The 18909-nt window shown below is 31.6% G+C and overlaps 1 protein-coding gene across 5 annotated transcripts; it reads left to right on the top strand.

Annotated features, from left to right (window-relative positions):
* The first annotated feature begins 10002 nt into the window (after positions 1 to 10002).
* Positions 10003 to 15863, top strand: LOC21406091 (type I inositol polyphosphate 5-phosphatase 2). 5 transcript variants are annotated; one of them, XM_024170734.1, is made up of 13 exons: positions 10003 to 10136; positions 10812 to 10884; positions 10992 to 11097; positions 11183 to 11272; positions 11642 to 11729; positions 11826 to 11930; positions 12254 to 12369; positions 12445 to 13076; positions 13323 to 13504; positions 13714 to 13822; positions 14572 to 14720; positions 14898 to 15121; positions 15465 to 15863. In XM_024170734.1, the coding sequence occupies exons 2-12, from the start codon at positions 10855 to 10857 to the stop codon at positions 15109 to 15111; spliced, it is 1821 nt and encodes a 606-aa protein (XP_024026502.1). In that variant the 5' UTR covers positions 10003 to 10136; positions 10812 to 10854; the 3' UTR covers positions 15112 to 15121; positions 15465 to 15863. The 5 variants fall into 5 exon arrangements, with proteins under 5 accessions (XP_024026502.1, XP_024026498.1, XP_024026500.1 ...); XM_024170730.1 differs by having other exon boundaries at positions 12254 to 13076; positions 15559 to 15863; XM_024170732.1 differs by having other exon boundaries at positions 12254 to 13076; positions 15556 to 15863.
* Positions 15864 to 18909: the final 3046 nt, after the last annotated feature.

The raw sequence follows: 18909 nt of genomic DNA, 5'->3' as shown, positions 1-18909 counted from the left end.
TATGAGTCGGGTTTTATTCGTCTTTTCGTTGTCAACGCATAGAAAAAAAAGCATCTCAATCAGACTTAAAATGAAAAAATTATAGCATTTTTAAGAATACTGATAACCCTTGTTTGGTTGATAAGGTGGGGAATCGGGAATTTCTTGGTGCTTTCGTTCACTTTGAATTTTCGTGCTTTTTTATTTTTTGTTTTTTAGTCTTGATTCCATGCTTAACTTTTGAAATCTTTGTGGGTATTTTTGGTACCACATGAAAGAGATAAATACCTAGCCATAAGCACATTTGAAAGGCATCTTATTTGATCTGATCCAAACTTTTTCTTTTTACCCTTTGAAAACACGATTTTTATCATAAAGATAATCCTTGGTGTACTTTTGGGTACCATATACCAAAAAAAAAAAAAAAAAAAGTTAAAAGACTTTAAAAGACATTTTATTGGATCTGATCTGATCAAGTTGCGTTTGTTTTATATTTTGGAATCTTGTAACCAATGAGATTTAGCATAAAGGTTGTGATTTCCTGTACTTTTCAGATCACATCAAGCCTTTTTTAGCAACTTGACTTTGAGAATCACAAAGAAAAACACGCTTCTAAAACCAAGTTGCGTGGACTTTTAGAGTCGTATTAATATAGGAGATTGTTTGAAAATCTCACCTAAGAAATAATACGAGACAAACGAACCGAAAATTGTTAGTAAATAGAAACTGAATTAAAAAAAAAATAGTATATTTTAAAATTATTTAAAATAAATAACAGTTTATTATTGTATAAATATTTTATTTACAATTGATAACATATAATTGTGTGGTAAAAAATTTTTATTTACGTAGAAAAAATCCTTTTATCAGTAATAAAAAGAAAATTTATGTAAATTTTTTTTTTATTAGTCGTAAATAAAATATTTATACTATAAACTGTTATTTACTTTAAATAGTCTACTATTTATTTAATTTATTTTCATAAATCTGTTATTTTCTACATTTTCTTTACGAGACACCTATCGAAGTGAATATGTATGGTCCTATCTCCACCATGCAATTAACTCAAATTAACTTTCTATATCTTTCTTGAAATAAAAGTATTCAAGCACATAATAATCGATGAACATTCTAGCTGGTTGAGAGAAAAAAAAAAGTTTTCATTTTCGTTTTTGTTTCCGTGTTTAAAAACGTGTACAATTACAAATACTACCAAAGGACACCAAAATCTCTGTGACACCAAACCCATTTTGGGATGCATTCCTACTTTTCTGCTTGGAGGGAGTTTATGCAAAAGGAGAGATTAAATTATATTTCGAACATTTAAGGTTCTCAAATATTTAACTGGTAGTCATTGTAAAAATAAATTATCGATAGTCTTTTACTCTTCAGCCGTTAAATTTGTATTAGAATCTGTTTATTCTACATTTTTTCTTTAATTTAATTTGATTTTGATTAGATTTAATGATAAAAAATTAAGTCTAGTAGTAGAGCGGACTACCTAATAAATTCTCAACTTTAAATATTTAAAATTTGCAAGTATATTTTTTTTTATTTTATGAAAAAGTATATTATCTTCAGGTTTGTAAGTATATCTTTTGTCATACGTACTCATGGTAATTTCGTTATTGTATCCATATACTTAATCCTTGACCGCTAGTAATGTTGTATGTCGAAAATATATGTATCGGAATAAAAGAAAAGGGGGGAAAAAAAGAAAAAATAAAAGAAGTAACTAGAGCCTATAGGCACAAGAGGTGACATATTCTTGAGATAAAAAATGAGAAACGCACGACTCAAAATGTCAAATGTGTTGTAGTGTACCCAATCAATTGAGATAAGGCCCATCTCCTTTTTTTTTTTTTAAGAAAATTGTTGAATTTATTTAAAGTGTTGATGAGTGAGTTTCACTCGCTTATTAAATATCATTTTACATTTAATATCTAGTTAATTTTTGAGGTTTTTGTTAGTTTTTATATGTGTTTTTGTGCTTTGTTTGAAGGTTAGGTAAAAATCTATGATTTGGAGGGTTTTGGATAGCTTTTAGTGAAAAAAGACAGGAAACACAGCATTTAAGCGCTAATTTGTAGCGTTTTGGTGCTGATTTTGAGGTTCCAGCACGTTTTGGACATAACTAGTAGAGTTTTGGCGCCCATGGGCAGGGCTCCAAAACTGATGTTGGCGTGCTGTTTTTGCACAGCCAGCGCTGCAACGCTAGGAGATCAGCGCCGCAACGCTATGACGTAAGAAAAGGACGTGTTTTGAAGGCAAATCTTTTAGAAACTTACCCATTTTTGTCCCAATGCTTCAAAACCTATAAATAGATGATTCTATGGCAATTAAAAGAGACTTTTTTGACGGCAGACTTTTGGGAGAAGATTCAAGAGGAGAAAGGAGAATTGGGTACGGAGAACAACAACAGCTAAAAACCGGAGACGGAGACGCTTCAATTCAACTCCAAACTACTTCTTTTCTTTCCTTTCCAATGATTAAGACTTTGTTTAGGAATTTATTTTGTTTAGAGATGAACTAATTTCTTTTTCTAGGGCTACAATGTAGCCAGATTATGAATGTTCAGATTCTCAATTTCTTTTTAAGTAAATGATGTTTAATTCATATATGTTGAGTATTTCAATTTATTCTTAATGCTTGTGATTGTTTGGCCAACTCTTACATGATTTTGTATTTAATTTGAGACCGAGAGGTGATAATTAAATAAGCTCTTAATTGAAATACCATGGGTTGTTCATAGGATAGAGATATCTATGATACTTGTGCAATTCTTTTGAATTTCTTATACTTAATGATTTTTAACAGGTTTAGAAGTCTGTCAGAGATGTAGAGTTTGCTTGTTGGATTAAAATTATTGTTGCTTGAGAAAGAATAATAATTGCTTTAGAGAAATTACTGTCAGCATAAGATCGAATGTTAATTTTCTTGAATTATGAGAATTTGAACAGGATTAATCTTAGTGAAATTGAAAACCCTAGAGTCTTAATCTATTGAATTTTATTCCACTGTTTAGCATTGTTTTATTTATTTAATTGTTTTAATTTTACTTTACTTAATTTTATAAACTCTCTTTTTGATTATTCAAATAAAATTGGAGTTAATATAAGTTCAATAATTTGTAAACAACAATCCTCGTGGGACGATACTCTTATTCACTATTTTATTATTTGATTGCGATAGCGTATACTTACGTTACAATTTTTCACAACAAGTATGAGTCTGAATTTTTACTATTTATTCTTAATTAATACATTTTTAACTAATATAGTTCCAAAGAGTACTATGTTTGGTTCAACTATTTGAACCAAACAATTCATTCGAGTTTGTCTAAGGCCTCGTTTGTTTCACTGAGTCGAACTACAACTCAAGTTTTTACTTTAGTATTTTCTCTCATAAAAGCTAAAATTTTACTTTTTGTGCTACATCGATTACTCTCACATAAAGTCGTTTCTCAACTCGAATTAAAAATCTGAATCGGCAAGACAAACGAGAAAACGTTCAAATTAGTGTTTGTTTTAGAAATAAAGGGGACCATTCAACCAATCAACTACGATTCAAATGGTTGATTTTGGAATTCATACCCTCCTTAAAATTCACAATGCGAATTGTTGACAACAGTTCAAACACGAATGTTTTTTGTTTTTTTTATCTCTTCAATTTTAAACTTTAAAATGTCATAATTTTTTCATTTCAACACAAATTAAGATGATTTTCTTGCCTATATGTTTATAATGAAAAGAAGAACAAACTCTCATCCATATTTCATATTTAAACACGTCATTTCTAATGAGATTTTATAACATTTGTTGTAAAACTCTGATAATAGTATTCAATGTTCTATACAAACACAATTCAAATTTTATTTCTAATTTAAATTATAATTTATTTGTGCATCTAAATACTAATTCAAATCACCACATTCAAATTCTACAATGTAATCACTACAATTTGAACGACAAACTAAATAAGGCCCATTTATTTCCTTTCTCTTTTTTTTTTTTTTTTTTTCATCAAATAAAGATAAAACGACTCACCGATAATCACTAATGTCCAAGGGCACTCATTTTTTTTCCCTTAAAAGGAAAAAGAAAAAGAAAAGTTACATTGCAAAGTTGCGTCATGCGTGTGCAAGTCGACCATATTGATGTTGTAAATGTGGCCACTAAATTTGCCTTCTTGTAATTGTCACAATTATCTTCGTATGAGTGACAATTTCTTTTTTTTTTTTTTTTTTTTTCTTTCAGTTATAGAATCAACAATATTAAATTGGCTTATTCTCAGCCAAGAGATAGAAAGGCATATTGGATAGCACATGTCCAAATTCTTCATCGTTGGCCTTAAAGATAGATGGCACATGTCCAAATCTATTTCATACCGGGTGGCTTACTGGCATCTAGCTTGCGGTACAAATTACTTTGTGAGTTTTATTTAATAAAATATCGGGTAATTTTGAAAAATATTTTTTAAAAATATATGAGTCAAAATTTTTATTTTTTTATTCTTAATTCATAATCATTTTAGTTAAATAATTATATTAACAAAAGAATATTCATCAATAATAAGGAGTAAAAGTCCAAATTCATACTCTTAAAAATAAATTCTTTATTTTTAACTCATTTTCTTATAAAAAAAAATAAAGAGTATGGCCTGTCCGTAGAACCTGTTTTTCAATTGTTAAATCTAATTAAAATTATATTAAAATAAAAAAGTATACTGAACATATAATTTTTAATATAGATAATTAAAAATAGTTAATTATCAGTAGTTTATTTTTTAAATTTTACCAATGAAACTCTTAAAAAATAAATATCTCACACTTTATTCATAAAAAAAAGATTACCACGACTAGAGGTGATGTAAAGACGAAGAACGATATAACATTATCAATAATGAAAGTGAAATTATGTTCCTCTGTTTCACCTGTGATTTTAGTAAAAGTGTCTTAAGTGATTTTTAAATTAGGGGCATAAAAATGTTTTTTTTTTCTTTTTTAAAAAAAGGGAGGGAAAAAGGCTTATTTATATAAAACCTTTATCTTAATTACTATAAGGAGACTTTTGGGAATTTCTTTCTTTCTCAGCGTAATCAACAAACATGATCTGAATGTTGCAGAAAAATTCCAAGTCTCATATTAATCAGCGAAATAAAAATGGGGAAGTTTATAGTAGGGTGAGCCAATTCACCCTACTGGTAGGGTGAATTTTTCTCACCCTTAAATAAAAAATGAGCCACTTAAAATGATTGGTTGCATAAAAACTAAATTAGAGACTATAACACCTAATTAAACTTAAACAAAAGCCTCTTCTTTTCCGTCTCCGGTCGCCACCCCTGATGGAGTTTTCAGAATCGATTTTTGACACAACCCATATCATCAGAAAGATCTTGACTAGCTGAGTTTATTGACGTGCCGTGTGACCTCCACCTTGGCCGAAAACCGCCGTAATAGCCGGTGAAAGTCTAAAAAATAACTGAATTTTAAATCGTTGTAACATCGTCGTCCGACCTCCGATTGAGGTAATTCTGGTCTCGATGGACTCAGAACAACGAGAAGAGCAAAAATCTAAGATCACCCATCTATTCTCACCGAAACACCATCACCGGAGCTGCATAAATCAGCCGCCGTGGGTGAGAATGAGCCTGCCATTTGCCATTTTCCGATGACCATATGATGTGTAGTTGCTAGCAAAATGCTAAGAGGATCATGGGAAACAAAAGCCCTCCATTAATTTTGAGATTCCATTGCCGGAAATTGAGGTTCAAGTCGTTGGTTTTTTTTAAAAACATCCAGTTTGATTTGCTAGTTAAGAGGCCGAATTAGTTGAAATCGACCCAACCATTAAACTCAAAAGAATCAAATTAAAGGGGTAGGTCGAAGCTTCGTCGTGGAATTCACTTCTGTTCACTGTCGCCGTCACTCGCCATCACGCTGCAGTCCCCAGAGATGTAGGCCTCGTTCATTTCACCGATTCGAGTTTTCAGTTCTAAGTTTCTATAGTTAAAAGTTCTCAAAAAATGTCACATCTAACTTTCTATTACAATTAAAAGCTCTAAAAAAATATTACATTTCAGTTCGAATTGAAAACTCAAATTCGCGAAGTGAATTAAGCCGTAGAGCTCACCGAACTTTGTTCACATGGACTTTTTTTTGTTTTCCCTTTCTATTTGTTTTAATTATTTTTGTTGATATAGGCTAGAATTTAGTGTAGTTGAGATTACATAGACCTCATTGAGATTAAATTTAAGCCTTTAAATCGCATCCTACCAATAAGAAAAAAGGAGGTCACCCGACATGCCCAATAGAAATTAGTCGAGCACAACTGTCACTAGATTTAGGAGAAAATATCTAGCCGTCCCATTCAATCTTGTTATGATTGCAAAGACATTCCAATCATGATGGCTATAGGCCTCAAATGATTATACCTCTAGATTTCTTTCCCTCACAAAAAAAAGAATAAAATAAGAAATAAAAATAAAATAAAAGGATATTTTTTGAAAGAAAAATTGTATTTAATTAAAAACTAATAAACAATCATTTTGATACAATAATAATGACTCATTAAAGAGAGAACACATGTTTAAGGCTTGAAAATAAAAGAACATATAAGCACACTAACAACAAACACACGTAAAACTCGAATTGAAGAAACTCTTCTCATTGAGATAAACTTTTTAACACTAGAGAAACAAATTGCCAGACCTCACAAAAAGAGAATATCTACATGACAAAAAAAATTCTAACTGAACCAAGACAAACATACAAACAGTCTTAAACCGATCACAAAAAATTAATAATAAATAAGAAAATAAACGAGAATTAGGTGGGAAGACCACCGCTCTTGTTACAAATACAAAATTACATAAAAAAAGACATTCAAAACTAAAATGTTTTTTATTCTGGGAGTAGATGAAAATCAATATTATAATGTTCAAGAATAATCATTCACAGGTACTAATTTAGCTCGTACAGCTATATTGAGACGAAATTACTACTCATCTTTATTAGTCCTAGTTACTTTCATAAATAAATAAAAAAGTGATTTGAGCGAAGAGTTGGTTCAAATCGATATTTGGTAAAAAATTTTGAGCCTGTTTGGAACTCGTTCTAAAATAATTTTGTTTTTTATATGAAAATAAAAATGAAAACGTTTTCAATCTCAGACAAAAATTATTTTTAAAAATGCGTTTGGTAGTTTTATCAAGAAATTATTTTCAGTGTAAAAAAACCTATTAATGCCTCTATTTTCTCTCTCTGTGCTCGAGAGATGAGAAAATGAAAACAAAAAATGAAAAATGACTAAAAGTCATTTTTCATTTCTCTCTCATTTTACACTAAACTAAAAAATCGTTTTCATTTCTGTTTTTTGTCTTTATTGTGCCAAACGCCGTTTTAAAAACGTTTTTATTTTTATTTTTTCGAAAAACGTGAAAAACAAAAACGGGATCAATTTTAAACACGGCCTTTAAGTTTTGATTCAAAATACTTTGATTTTTTGAACAAAAAAACCCATAAATCTGGTTTTCAAGTGATTTAAACCACTTTTAAAAAAAAAAAAACATTCAAACCACTTTTTCAAAAAAAAAAAAAAATTCAAACCACCATATTCCGAATATGTTTATACTCTTAACTTTATAAAACCCCACCATTATACTATTTCAGTAAAACCAAAAAAAGAAAAAAAAACACTATTCAATCAAAAATCAAACGCCAGCAATGTAGAAGTCTAAAAAAATAAAAAAATAAAAAAAATAAAAAATTCTCACCCCGAGCCAAAAAAACATAGCGGACCACCCAAGTTGTGATTTTTAAAAAAAAAAAATTAAGAATAACCCAAATTGTGATTTATTCTCTATCTGGTTTATACAGTATTATCGTTTATTTTATGAGAAAATTATGTATACTATATGTTTTTTACTATCTTTATATTTATATTACTCAAATATAAATTTGTGCGACTTTATATTTTAACTGATGTAATAAAAAGACATTGTTTTACTATGCCATTTCAATAATATAAATGTTAATTGGTATTAAGTTCAATATATATATATATATATATATAGTGCATTGAAAAAATTATATCAACTTTTTTTTAATAAATCATATTACATTTAAAAAGTATAATAATTTAAGAATAATACTAGAAACACCAACTCAAAATTTTAACTCTTGTATGTAATTAATATGGCGTATGAGTTGTCATGTTTATATTAGTGGGTATTTAAAATATTGCCATGCTAATTAATAAAAGAGATTGCATTGACCAATAAAAAAATGACAATTTAAATGTCATATCAGTTAGTACATAAAAATTGATATTTAAATTCGTATTTTAACATTACTTATAATTTAATAGACTCAATAGAAAATCTTTTTTTTTTTTTAATAATAAGCGATAGAAAATCTCACCTTTAAATACTGTCATATACTGATATAGCCTACTGGAGAATTCTCCATCAAGTTTATATAACAACACCACTAATTTAGAATTTAAATTTGGGACTTGTTTAGTTTATAGATTCAAATTAAATTATTTAACTTAAAAATTTAAATTTTTAAATTTTTTGTGAGAAAAAATACTGTAATAAATTTGTTTAAAATTCAAATTTTTATAAAAGAAACGCTTTTAGCAGAACTTTGAAGTGGGATTCATCTCTAAGAACGGAGCTAGCTAAGGCTGAGGGGAGTTGCACGGTCCCTTAAGTCATCTAGCTCCTTTTATATTTATCTTTAAAGTTATAATTTTACCCCATATTTTCTTGTATAATCCCCCCTATTTTTTTTATTTCTAAGTTTTATATTAATTGTTTTAAAAGTTTTCATTTATACCCTATGTAAAATTTATTACTTTGTCCCTCTAAAATTTTTTGATTCTAAATTTTATGCAAGGTATTCAAAATTATTTCATTTACCCACTTAATTTTTACTTGTGATTATATTTTATTACATACTTAATTTAATTTAAAAGTTTAGTTTAACTCAAGCTTCACTTGAAAATTTTTCTGGCTTTGTTTCTATTCATCCCTCTACCAAATAGGCCATTGGTTTGAGAGATATGCATTGCATTGCTCTGAAATTCTTTGAATTTTTTTATAAAAAAATTAAACAGTTTTTTCAGAATCTATTATAAAAATTCAAAAAAAAAAAAAAATCCCTCGTTCGCTTAAGAAAAAAATAACAATAATAAGGAAAAAAAAAAAGAAAAACAGGGAAACAAGAAATGGAGTGGAACCTAATGAGAATTGAAAGCCACCATGATAAGATAACTCATGTGGTCATACCATAATAGTACAGAAGCCGTACTCACCCGACATTGTCCACATGCAAATAAGAAATAACACATCATTTCTGATTCATCATGTTTTGCCTTCATTTACTAAGTTGAGAGAGAGAGAGAGAGAGAGAGAGAGAGAGAGAGAGAGAGAGAGAGAGAGAGAGAGAGAGAGAGAGAGAGAACACGTACGAGAAGCTTCTTTTTTTTTTTAATAGCAATTATTAATATTTTATATGCATGGCTGTTATTAAAAGTTTCTTATAACAAAAGTACTTCTGCGTTAAAGTCTGCTCCAGCTTAGCAAAGATTTTTCTTCTTTTCTCTTTCTCCTCCTTTTGATTCTCTCTTTCATTTTCAGTTTCACATTTTTCCAGCCAAAAGATAGATGGGTTTTGATTTTCCTTTTTCCTTTTTGGTTGTGAAAGTTGAAAACTCAGAACAGCCAATGCCATTCACATATAGTGCGATGAGTCCATTTCTGTGGTCCCTTGAATATCGCCCATTTGACCCAATGTTCAGTATTTCTGCCTCAATCCTTCTTTTTCCTTACTTGGATTTTAATATTTCAACCCTTTTTTTTTGTTTATTTATTTTTCTAATGGTAGGGTCACTTCATATCTTGGCTGTGATTCAATGGCAAAAATCATATATACATAGACACACACACACACACACACACACACACACACGCACACACACACATATGAATGTATTTATATATGGTCATCAATTATTGGTTTTTATTTATTGTTGCTTAATATGATAAATCTTGGGTGCTTGTCTTAATCAGGTATTGATTTATTTATTTTTGGGCTGATTTGTGGTGGAGAATAGTCAATAATAATACTTGGGTCACTCTGATTCGGAAAACAGGTAAAAACAAAAGACAGCATTTTACATAACTATGAAACCCAGTTTGATTTTCCTATTCCTTAGTTGTGCAAATAGCCGTTTTGTGTATTAATTGTTGGCAATTATTGTACTTGTGTCTTTTTTTAAATTAAATCTGTTTTCTAAATCCCAGTTCTCACTAGTCACTACCTGTCAATGCCTTATCAAAATGGCTGTAGCATCAACTTGATTAAAACTTTAATACATGATTTGTTATCTTTGAAAATGACATTTTTTTTTTTTTTTAGGGAGGTGGTTCTTGTTCTGTTTTGCTTTGTTTTTATCCGTTTTAGTGAATTTTCTATTATACCATGCGGTTTGTTATGTATCTGAAAGCGGCTACGTGGGTGGGGAGGACCATTGATTATTCCTCTTCCTTCTTCTTCTTCTTTTTTTTTTTTTTGGTCTACCCCTTCAAGTTGAGGTTGTGGATGTCTGTTCATTACGTCCATACTTTTGTTGTCCCGTTTATTTAGTCATACAAATAAGCTCTCACTCGTAAGATTAGCACCTAATTTTTGTAATGGTCCTGAAAGAAATCTCTATATGTTTTTTCGAAAAAAAAAAATTTATAATAATTAACAGTTGATAATGTGATGGCTAAAGCTGCTTCAATATTTAAGAACCTGTGCTTTCATGGTCTTTGCATATAAATAGTGCATCTGGGATTCAACAAAAAAATTTTGATCTCGAGGCAGTGATGAAAACCAATAGAGGAAAGCGCTCGGAGGTATGCGTTTTATTATCCGGTTGTTCTTATTTTTCATCTTCTTTTCGTAAGAGACCAGATTTTTATAGTTCTTGATGTTTTGTTTGGTTTTCTGCATTTCATGGCAGGCTTTTTGGCCTTCCCTTGTGATGAAAAAATGGTTAAATATACAGCCTAAGGTGTATGAATTTAGTGAGGATGAGGTTGACACTGAAACCGAAAGCGAAGATGATGGTATGTTCTAAGCAGTTAAGCACATGTATTAGTAGTCTTGCTTATGCTTTTTAAGCTTGATATCATTTCCGTGTCTCTCTTTCAGCTTGCTCTCTAAAAGATGCGAGAATGCACGACTTTGAGGGTCATGCCAGTAGGATGCAAAGGAACCAAACTGTGTCAAGTCAACCTTCAGGCAATACACTTGATATGTTCGAATTCTGTTAGGAATGAAATTCTTTTGTTGTTCTGAAATTCATGTTCTGTGATGTGCATCTAATCTCTTCTTTGTCATGGCCGGAAGCTTGTGCATCGAATTCTGCCTTTGTTTGTTATTAGTCTTTGCTGCAATGATTTCGTGGTTTTGCTTCTTTTGGATTTTCAATTTTTAAGAATTTCCATTTTGCTATTACTATTTTCCTAACAATCTACTTACTTTTAAAATTGACTGGGTATATTTCCGTCACACACACACATATATTATATGATTCAGCTTTCTATATTTTCTTTAGAATCCTTAAAATATTTAGAAAAACATCCATGATTTTGATATTTGTTTGTTCAGATACAGTCTCTAAGGGATATCAGTCAAGGCACAGGAGAGGAAAGTCGGAAACCCTGCGTGTCCAGTATATAAACACAAAGGATCTGAGGTTTGGCTCTTAGCTATTTATGCTTGCGATGATTCCTGAAAGTGCTGCTAACGTGGTTCTTACTGGAATGAATTTGGGGCACTTGGTTCTCTGTAGGGTGACAATTGGCAGTTGGAATGTTGCAGGAAGAATTCCAGGAGAAGATCTTGATATCGAAGATTGGCTTTGCACTGAAGAACCAGCAGATATTTACATTATTGGGTGAGCACTTCCTTCTAATTAAAAGAAACATGCACGGATTTGTAATATGCTGCTTGTAGGATCATTGTTTTGTTCCCCTTTGATAGTGAGGCTTTGAAAGTATTACAATACATAAGATCATGGATGAATTTTATTTACTATATAATCAATTTGCCTCATCTTTTTAAGGACTTATGTCAAAATGTTTATCACAAGGGAAGACCCTCTTGTGCTCCGAATTTGCCCCAGTGAATCTCTAAATAGTCAATATTCTTGTGTCAATTGATATATTCACTGTGAAAGATTTTTATTGATGATATGATTAATCTATCTGCCTTTTACAGATTCCAAGAAGTAGTTCCTTTGAATGCTGGGAATGTGCTGGGAGCTGAAGATAGCAAACCGATTCCAAAGTGGGAGGCAATCATTAGAAAAACGCTGAACAAATCCTCGGAACCTGGTATTATACACAAAAGTTTTAGCGCCCCTCCATCTCCTGTAATGAGGACATCTTCAGTTGCTGATGTACTTGCAGATGAGATTGATGCACATCCATTAGATTTAGTGACCAATGAATATGATGATGGGTTTGGCTTGGAAGGAGAAGAAATTAAAAGGGCAGTTGGTAATGGGAAGAACTTGCGGTTGAAGCGAATATACGGGATTGATTGTGATAGTAGATTAGACTGGCCCGAACATTCACTAGATGCAACCCCTCAAGTTATCTCCTCCAACTCGAAGCTGCGGAGAGTACTGAGCAGTTGTGCAAGAATTGGCTTTAATTCTTTGGACAATCCTCCTATGTTCACTCTTCCACTAAATAATGCTAGTGGGTTGAAAAGATCACATCACAGCTCTGGAAACCTTGGCTTGATGTGGATGAAGAAACAGGAGGACCCCGGAGTTCTTGACCCCCTACCAGACGTGTCCAACATTCCCTCTGAGGGAGAAGAAGAAGACGACACTTTTGATGAAATTCCAGATGACCAATTTGCTAACGAATTTATCAAGACTGTGAAGTCGCGTCCTAGATACGTGAGGATTGTCAGCAAGCAGATGGTAGGGATATATGTCTCGGTCTGGGTGCGTAAGAGGTTGAGGAGGCACATAAACAATTTGAAAGTTTTTCCTGTTGGCATTGGCCTAATGGGCTACATGGGAAACAAGGTACCTCCTTTCTTTTTCCATGATAGAAATGCTCCTTTTGTGACAAAAAATGTTGCTTCCCCAAGGAAGTCGTAAGAAAGTTGAAACTCAATGCCAACATGGGATGTTCTGCTATATTTTTGGCAGGGTCTAGTTAGCAGTTATTTAGGAAATGACATATGATAATACAGTTAAAACTGATCTATTGTTTGACATGCTGGCCTTGTGTTTATTTGCAATCATAATATTTTATGGTTGATGATGTAGGGATCCGTTTCGGTAAGCATGTCTCTTTTTCAATCACGGTTGTGCTTTGTTTGTTCACATTTGACCTCTGGTCAGAAGGAGCGGGCCGAACAGAAGCGTAACTCAGATGTGTATGAAATTATACGACGTACCCGTTTCTCATCGGTTGTATGTGATCAACCACAAACAATTCCATCACACGAGTAAGCATTAGATGTGCATTAAAATTTTACTTTGCTTATGAAAAATAGTGTTGCCCACTTTATTTTGGTGTTAAATTAGGTGTCTCTAAAAGTTTACCAAATTGATCCCATCTAGCTGCTCACTTTGGTGATTTTACAGTTGAACTTCTCTCTTAATTGTTTCTTTCTTTTCCTTAAGATGAAATCTGATGGGGTGTTCTCCTAAACAGTCAAATATTCTGGTTTGGAGACTTAAATTATCGCCTCAATATGTTGGACGAAGATGTAAGGAAGCTCATTTCTCTGAAACGATGGGATGAACTTATAAAGAATGATCAGGTGAGACACTAAGTTCTGATTTTGAACAACCATGTCTTCTAGTCCAATCTGTTTGCTTTTTCCTTATTACTATGAAATTCTTTTCCCCTTGAATTCATTTTAATATGTCAACTAACCTGGGGAAATCTGTCTCAAAATACGAATGACAAACAGTCAAACACCATTTTGGACAATTTTGGATCCCCATTTGACATTAGTACTGTGATCTAGATTTAATGCATCTCATAGTAGAAATATCATTTAGCTAGCAGGGAACAGAACCTTACAAAGTTTAGTACCAGATAGAAAATGCTACAAATCTTGAGGCATTATTGCGGTCTGAAAGAAGAAAATTTAAACACCCTACCAACGAATTCTCCTTTTAACAGAACTTGATGCAAACTGTCAAATCACATTAAAATCATATCAGATTAAGAAAAGTATGTCCTTTTAACAGCAATTGATGAAAATATAACGGTTAAAATAACTGTCCTACCGACAGAGTATTTTTTCATACCCTACCAAAGAATTCTCCTCTCTTTTCCCTTAATGAGACATTGAAAACTAAGATTGATTGAATGTTGATTGGATTATTATCAGGACTAGATTTTTGTTTTTTTGAAGTTCGCTTAGACATATAGTATTTGGATATTCTCCATTTTTCTCTAAAAGTTTCACCCCGAAAGATGCCAAGATAAAAAGAAATAACATAACCTTCTTTCTTGCCATGGTGGAATTTTTTCTTAATGTGTTCACCTAATGTGGCACAGCTAAGCAAGGAACTTCGCAGTGGGCATGTATTTGAGGGATGGAAAGAGGGGCTCATTGACTTTCCACCCACCTACAAGTATGAAATCAACTCTGATAGATATGTTGGCGAGAACCCGAAAGAGGGAGAGAAGAAGAGGTCTCCAGCCTGGTGAGTACTATTTTCTGGTACTCGTAATTGATTGCTTGGGAAGAAAGCTACATATTTGATATTCTTTACACTTAAGTAGCTTCATATTTCTATTACTGCTTCACTTAACTTGTCTTGGAATCAGAATTACAAACATTTATGACCATGCATTGTTGGATGCTTGGTATGCAATTATAGGTGTGACAGGATACTATGGCTTGGAAAAGGTATAAAACAACTTTCCTATAGACGGACGGAATTGAGGCTCTCAGATCATCGGCCGGTCAGTTCGGACTTCCTGGTTGAAGTTGAAGTCTTGGATCATAGGAAGCTACAAAGGGCTCTCAATGTCAATACTGCAGCCGTACATCCCGAGATTTTCCCAGATGAAGACATGGACTCCGAATATTAGAAGAGACCAGGTAACTATCCTCATGAGTTCTCTCTTTCATTTCTTTTTTTGGCAATTGAAATCATAGTTTAGTTTAACGAAATAGCTTCCACTAAGAACAAATGCATGTTTTTACTGCCAAGTTTGTAAAAGTTTCTGATTGATGGGCCAGAATAGTCTTAGCCTAGGGTAATCTACTTTGTCATATACCTTCTCTGAACACAATGGAAAAAATGATAGCTTGTAGTTGAAGAAATTTTGGAGCCCAAACTTATGAACAATTATAGTACTCATCTTCAGTGTTTTTGCTAGTTACTTTTTCTTCCAAAACCATGCCAATGGTATTTATTGTTTGGGGTTGGTGTGACATTCAGTTCACGGTGGTTCTGCTTAAGAAATACATCTGCAGATTTATAACTCGAACACGGAGCTTGCTCTTCTTGTAACGCGGATTTCGTTCTGAAGCAGGTTCGTCGGGAATTACACTGACAAAAGTTGGAGGACTGGTATGTTTTCTGGACAATGCATTTCAAGATGCTGCCCATCAGGTACCATGGCCACAAGACCAGCACGCAGATTAGAGCTAGGATAAGAATCAGTTTCTGAACCTGACTGTGTGAGTTATACTATAACTGTACAAGGATTTTGTCAATGAGAATAAGGTGTGAATGTATATAGGAAGCCAAAAAGTTCTATTTTAATACAGAGAGCTAAAAGTAGTTGTGTTCTTAATTGGGTTATAGTGGTTTTGGATTTAGGTACATCCATTATTGGTTCCTATGTAATAACATGTTTCTTTTTTCTCTCTCTTTTTTTTTTTTTTTTTTTTTTTGGGAATTTTTGTTTGGTGGGGTACTAATTTAGAGTTGTATCTTGTATTTTTTCTGAATCAGACAGCAAAACAACAATATATCTCTTTTGTCTAGGGGAAAAAAAAAAAAAAGAAAGGAAAGAAAGTTGCAAATTTAACTTTGGTGGGTTCAGATTTTTAGAAGTTGGTCCAACTACTAAGCAAAGTGGAATATTTTTCCTTTTTTCATATGTTAGGCTCATACTAACCTGACCCCACCAATTATATCTAAACCATTCATCATACCAGTATTGGTCCATCCATGTGAGACCAGTATGATTAGTCATAAGATAGGGACACTGTCAATGTGTCTGGCAGTGTGCTAGAACTATTTGTTTGATATCACACTAAAAATGGCATTACTGCTATGAATTCTTGCCTCTAGTGACTTCAAGACTTGTCAACAGTGTTTTATAGGCCCTCTTCATCTTTTCATCTAGTTTTCTTTTCAAAACTTTAAAAAGAAAACAAAAATAAAAATCACACGCATTTGACTTCGAGTTAAAAGAAACAATAGTTTTTATTTTTTTATTTTTTTTTTCACGCATTATATAGTTTAACCTTATACTCAATATTATATATGTAATGTATCTAATTCAAAGTTAAAATATAATTAGATGGGAAGAATAACTGGAATATGGTTGGGGATCCCTAAAATCCTTACCCTGTTATTTCACGACATGTAAAAAGTCATACATAAGCTCGATTAGATCATATTTTACACTCCCCTTTAAAAGCGGGCTTCTATGAATAAATGAGTTAGCGAATAAGATAATCCTCTCTAAATCCATCGTTGAAACTGGAATTGATATATATTACAGAAATATATGGGTAGATGGGTTATTCTTGATCATTGATCTGAGTTTTTTTTTTTTTTTTTTTTTTTTTTTTTTTTTTTTTTTTTTTTTTTTTTTTTTTTTTTTTTTTTTTTTTTTTGGTGACACCGGAACTGTAACTATTCCATCTCACAAAACAAGTATTGTTGAACTAAAAAAGAACTTAATTTCTTAAATTAGATGCATTATAAAATTATTTTCCACCCCGCTAAAAACCATGTTAAATGACAACCAAAGTTAGTTTTATTTCTGGGGAAAAATAGAAAAATAGGTCAAGACTTGAGATGAATTAAAATTAATAGGCCAATAGTTTACATAAGTTAATAAATAGGCCAAATTACTGTTTTCGTCCGTAACTAGTCTGGTTATGAATTATAACTTGACAAGTTATTATTCATAATTGTCCATAACTTGTCTGGCTATGAACCATAACTTGACAAGTTTATTCATAACTTATCTGATTATGAACCATAACTTGACAAGTTATGGCCTATTAATTTCTATAACTAGAAATTGGCCTATATACTTTCTTAAGTTTTTCATATTGGCCTATTTTCTACTATTTCCTTTATTTCTATTAAAAGAGAAATCAAAATACCTAAAAACGATATAAACTTTAACTTAAAAAATTTAAATACTATAATAGATTGATAATTCCATCAAAAGAAAAATAATAGATTGAAGACGACTACTTAAAATGAAAAGACAAACGACAACAAACATCATACAAATGAAATATTAAAACGTCAATGATATAAAAATGACAACTACATGAAAATGTCAAGAAATTAGAAGTGACAACAAAAACTACGTGAATTCGAAAAGACAGTAACATGAATAAAAAAGCAAACTTAAAGCCACAATGAACATTGAACACCAATTACTGAAAAAATGACAGAAAAGAAGAAAAACGACGGAACATGAATAAACACATAAAAAATCAAAAGGACAAATCTTTTGGAAAACAGCATTAACTTTACAAACTACAATGAAATTTGTGGATGACAAAGAAATAGAAGACAACAACCTTGAGACGAAAAGTAGAACGACAAAAAATAATTTGAAAATCGATTTAGGAATCTAAAAACGACAAGTATCAGTAAAGGACGACGATGAACGACCAAAAATAATTTGAAAACTGACTTAGGAATGTAAAAACGACAAGCATTTGTAAAGGACGATGACCAAAAATTGGATTAAAAAACACTTTTTTTTTTTTCTCTTTAAGACGGCTCCTAATTTGAGAAGCAAAACAACGTTACAACAACATGAAAAACTACTAGAACAACAAAACCACTAAATCGGAAAAACGACATAACCTCTAAAGCTTCGACAAAGACATAAAAAATCCCGTCAACTATAAAAACGAAAACCACAGAAAACGGGGCAGAAAAAAAAATGATGCTACTACTATCATGGTTTGTGGCCATTCTGGATATTTAGTGCTAACTTCAAATCTAATTGGAACTGCGTGACAAAGTATGAAATTAGACATGGTAGTAGGCCTAACTTAGGGGTAATTCTAACACCGACTCCATTATATATGGTGAAGAATTCAAATCCCGTCACTCAAAGCTTTTATTTATTTTATTTTATTTAAGTAAAAAGTTAAATAGATCTCACACGGCTACATATATGGTTTTCAATATCTTTGCAAATTTATTATGACTCAAAAAATCCTAATTTGGTGATTGGCTTAACTAATGGTAAGTCCACACCAATGACTCACCTTAATGTTGTAGTTTAGAATTCGGATCCAACACCCTGAATAATATTATATATATATATATATATATATATATATATTTGTGTTGTGTATATTCCAATTTGGACTGAGAGCAGGTAAGATTTCTTTTCCCCCTTTCTGAAGGAAGGTAAGATCTATTGGCTACCAATTATAAAAATGAAATAGAAACGTGAGCCATTAGGTATTTTTGGTTGCACCAAGCCACCAAACTTGATATATAAGGACACTATTAGGGAATTTCTTTATGGATCACAAGTTGTTTTGAAAAATGAGAAAGAAACATAACACACCAAGAGTGGAACGGCCATATTTGTCTGACTATAATTAGCTATATAGCAAAGAAGGGAATATGTGATTACAACATTCATGTGTTGAGAACCATTCTT

This window comes from Morus notabilis, unplaced genomic scaffold, assembly GCF_000414095.1.
Source record: "Morus notabilis unplaced genomic scaffold, ASM41409v2 Scaffold69, whole genome shotgun sequence".
Lineage (NCBI taxonomy): Eukaryota > Viridiplantae > Streptophyta > Magnoliopsida > Rosales > Moraceae > Morus > Morus notabilis.
The sequence above is the reverse complement of the archived record's forward strand: the minus strand, read 5'-3'. Positions and strand labels throughout refer to the sequence as shown.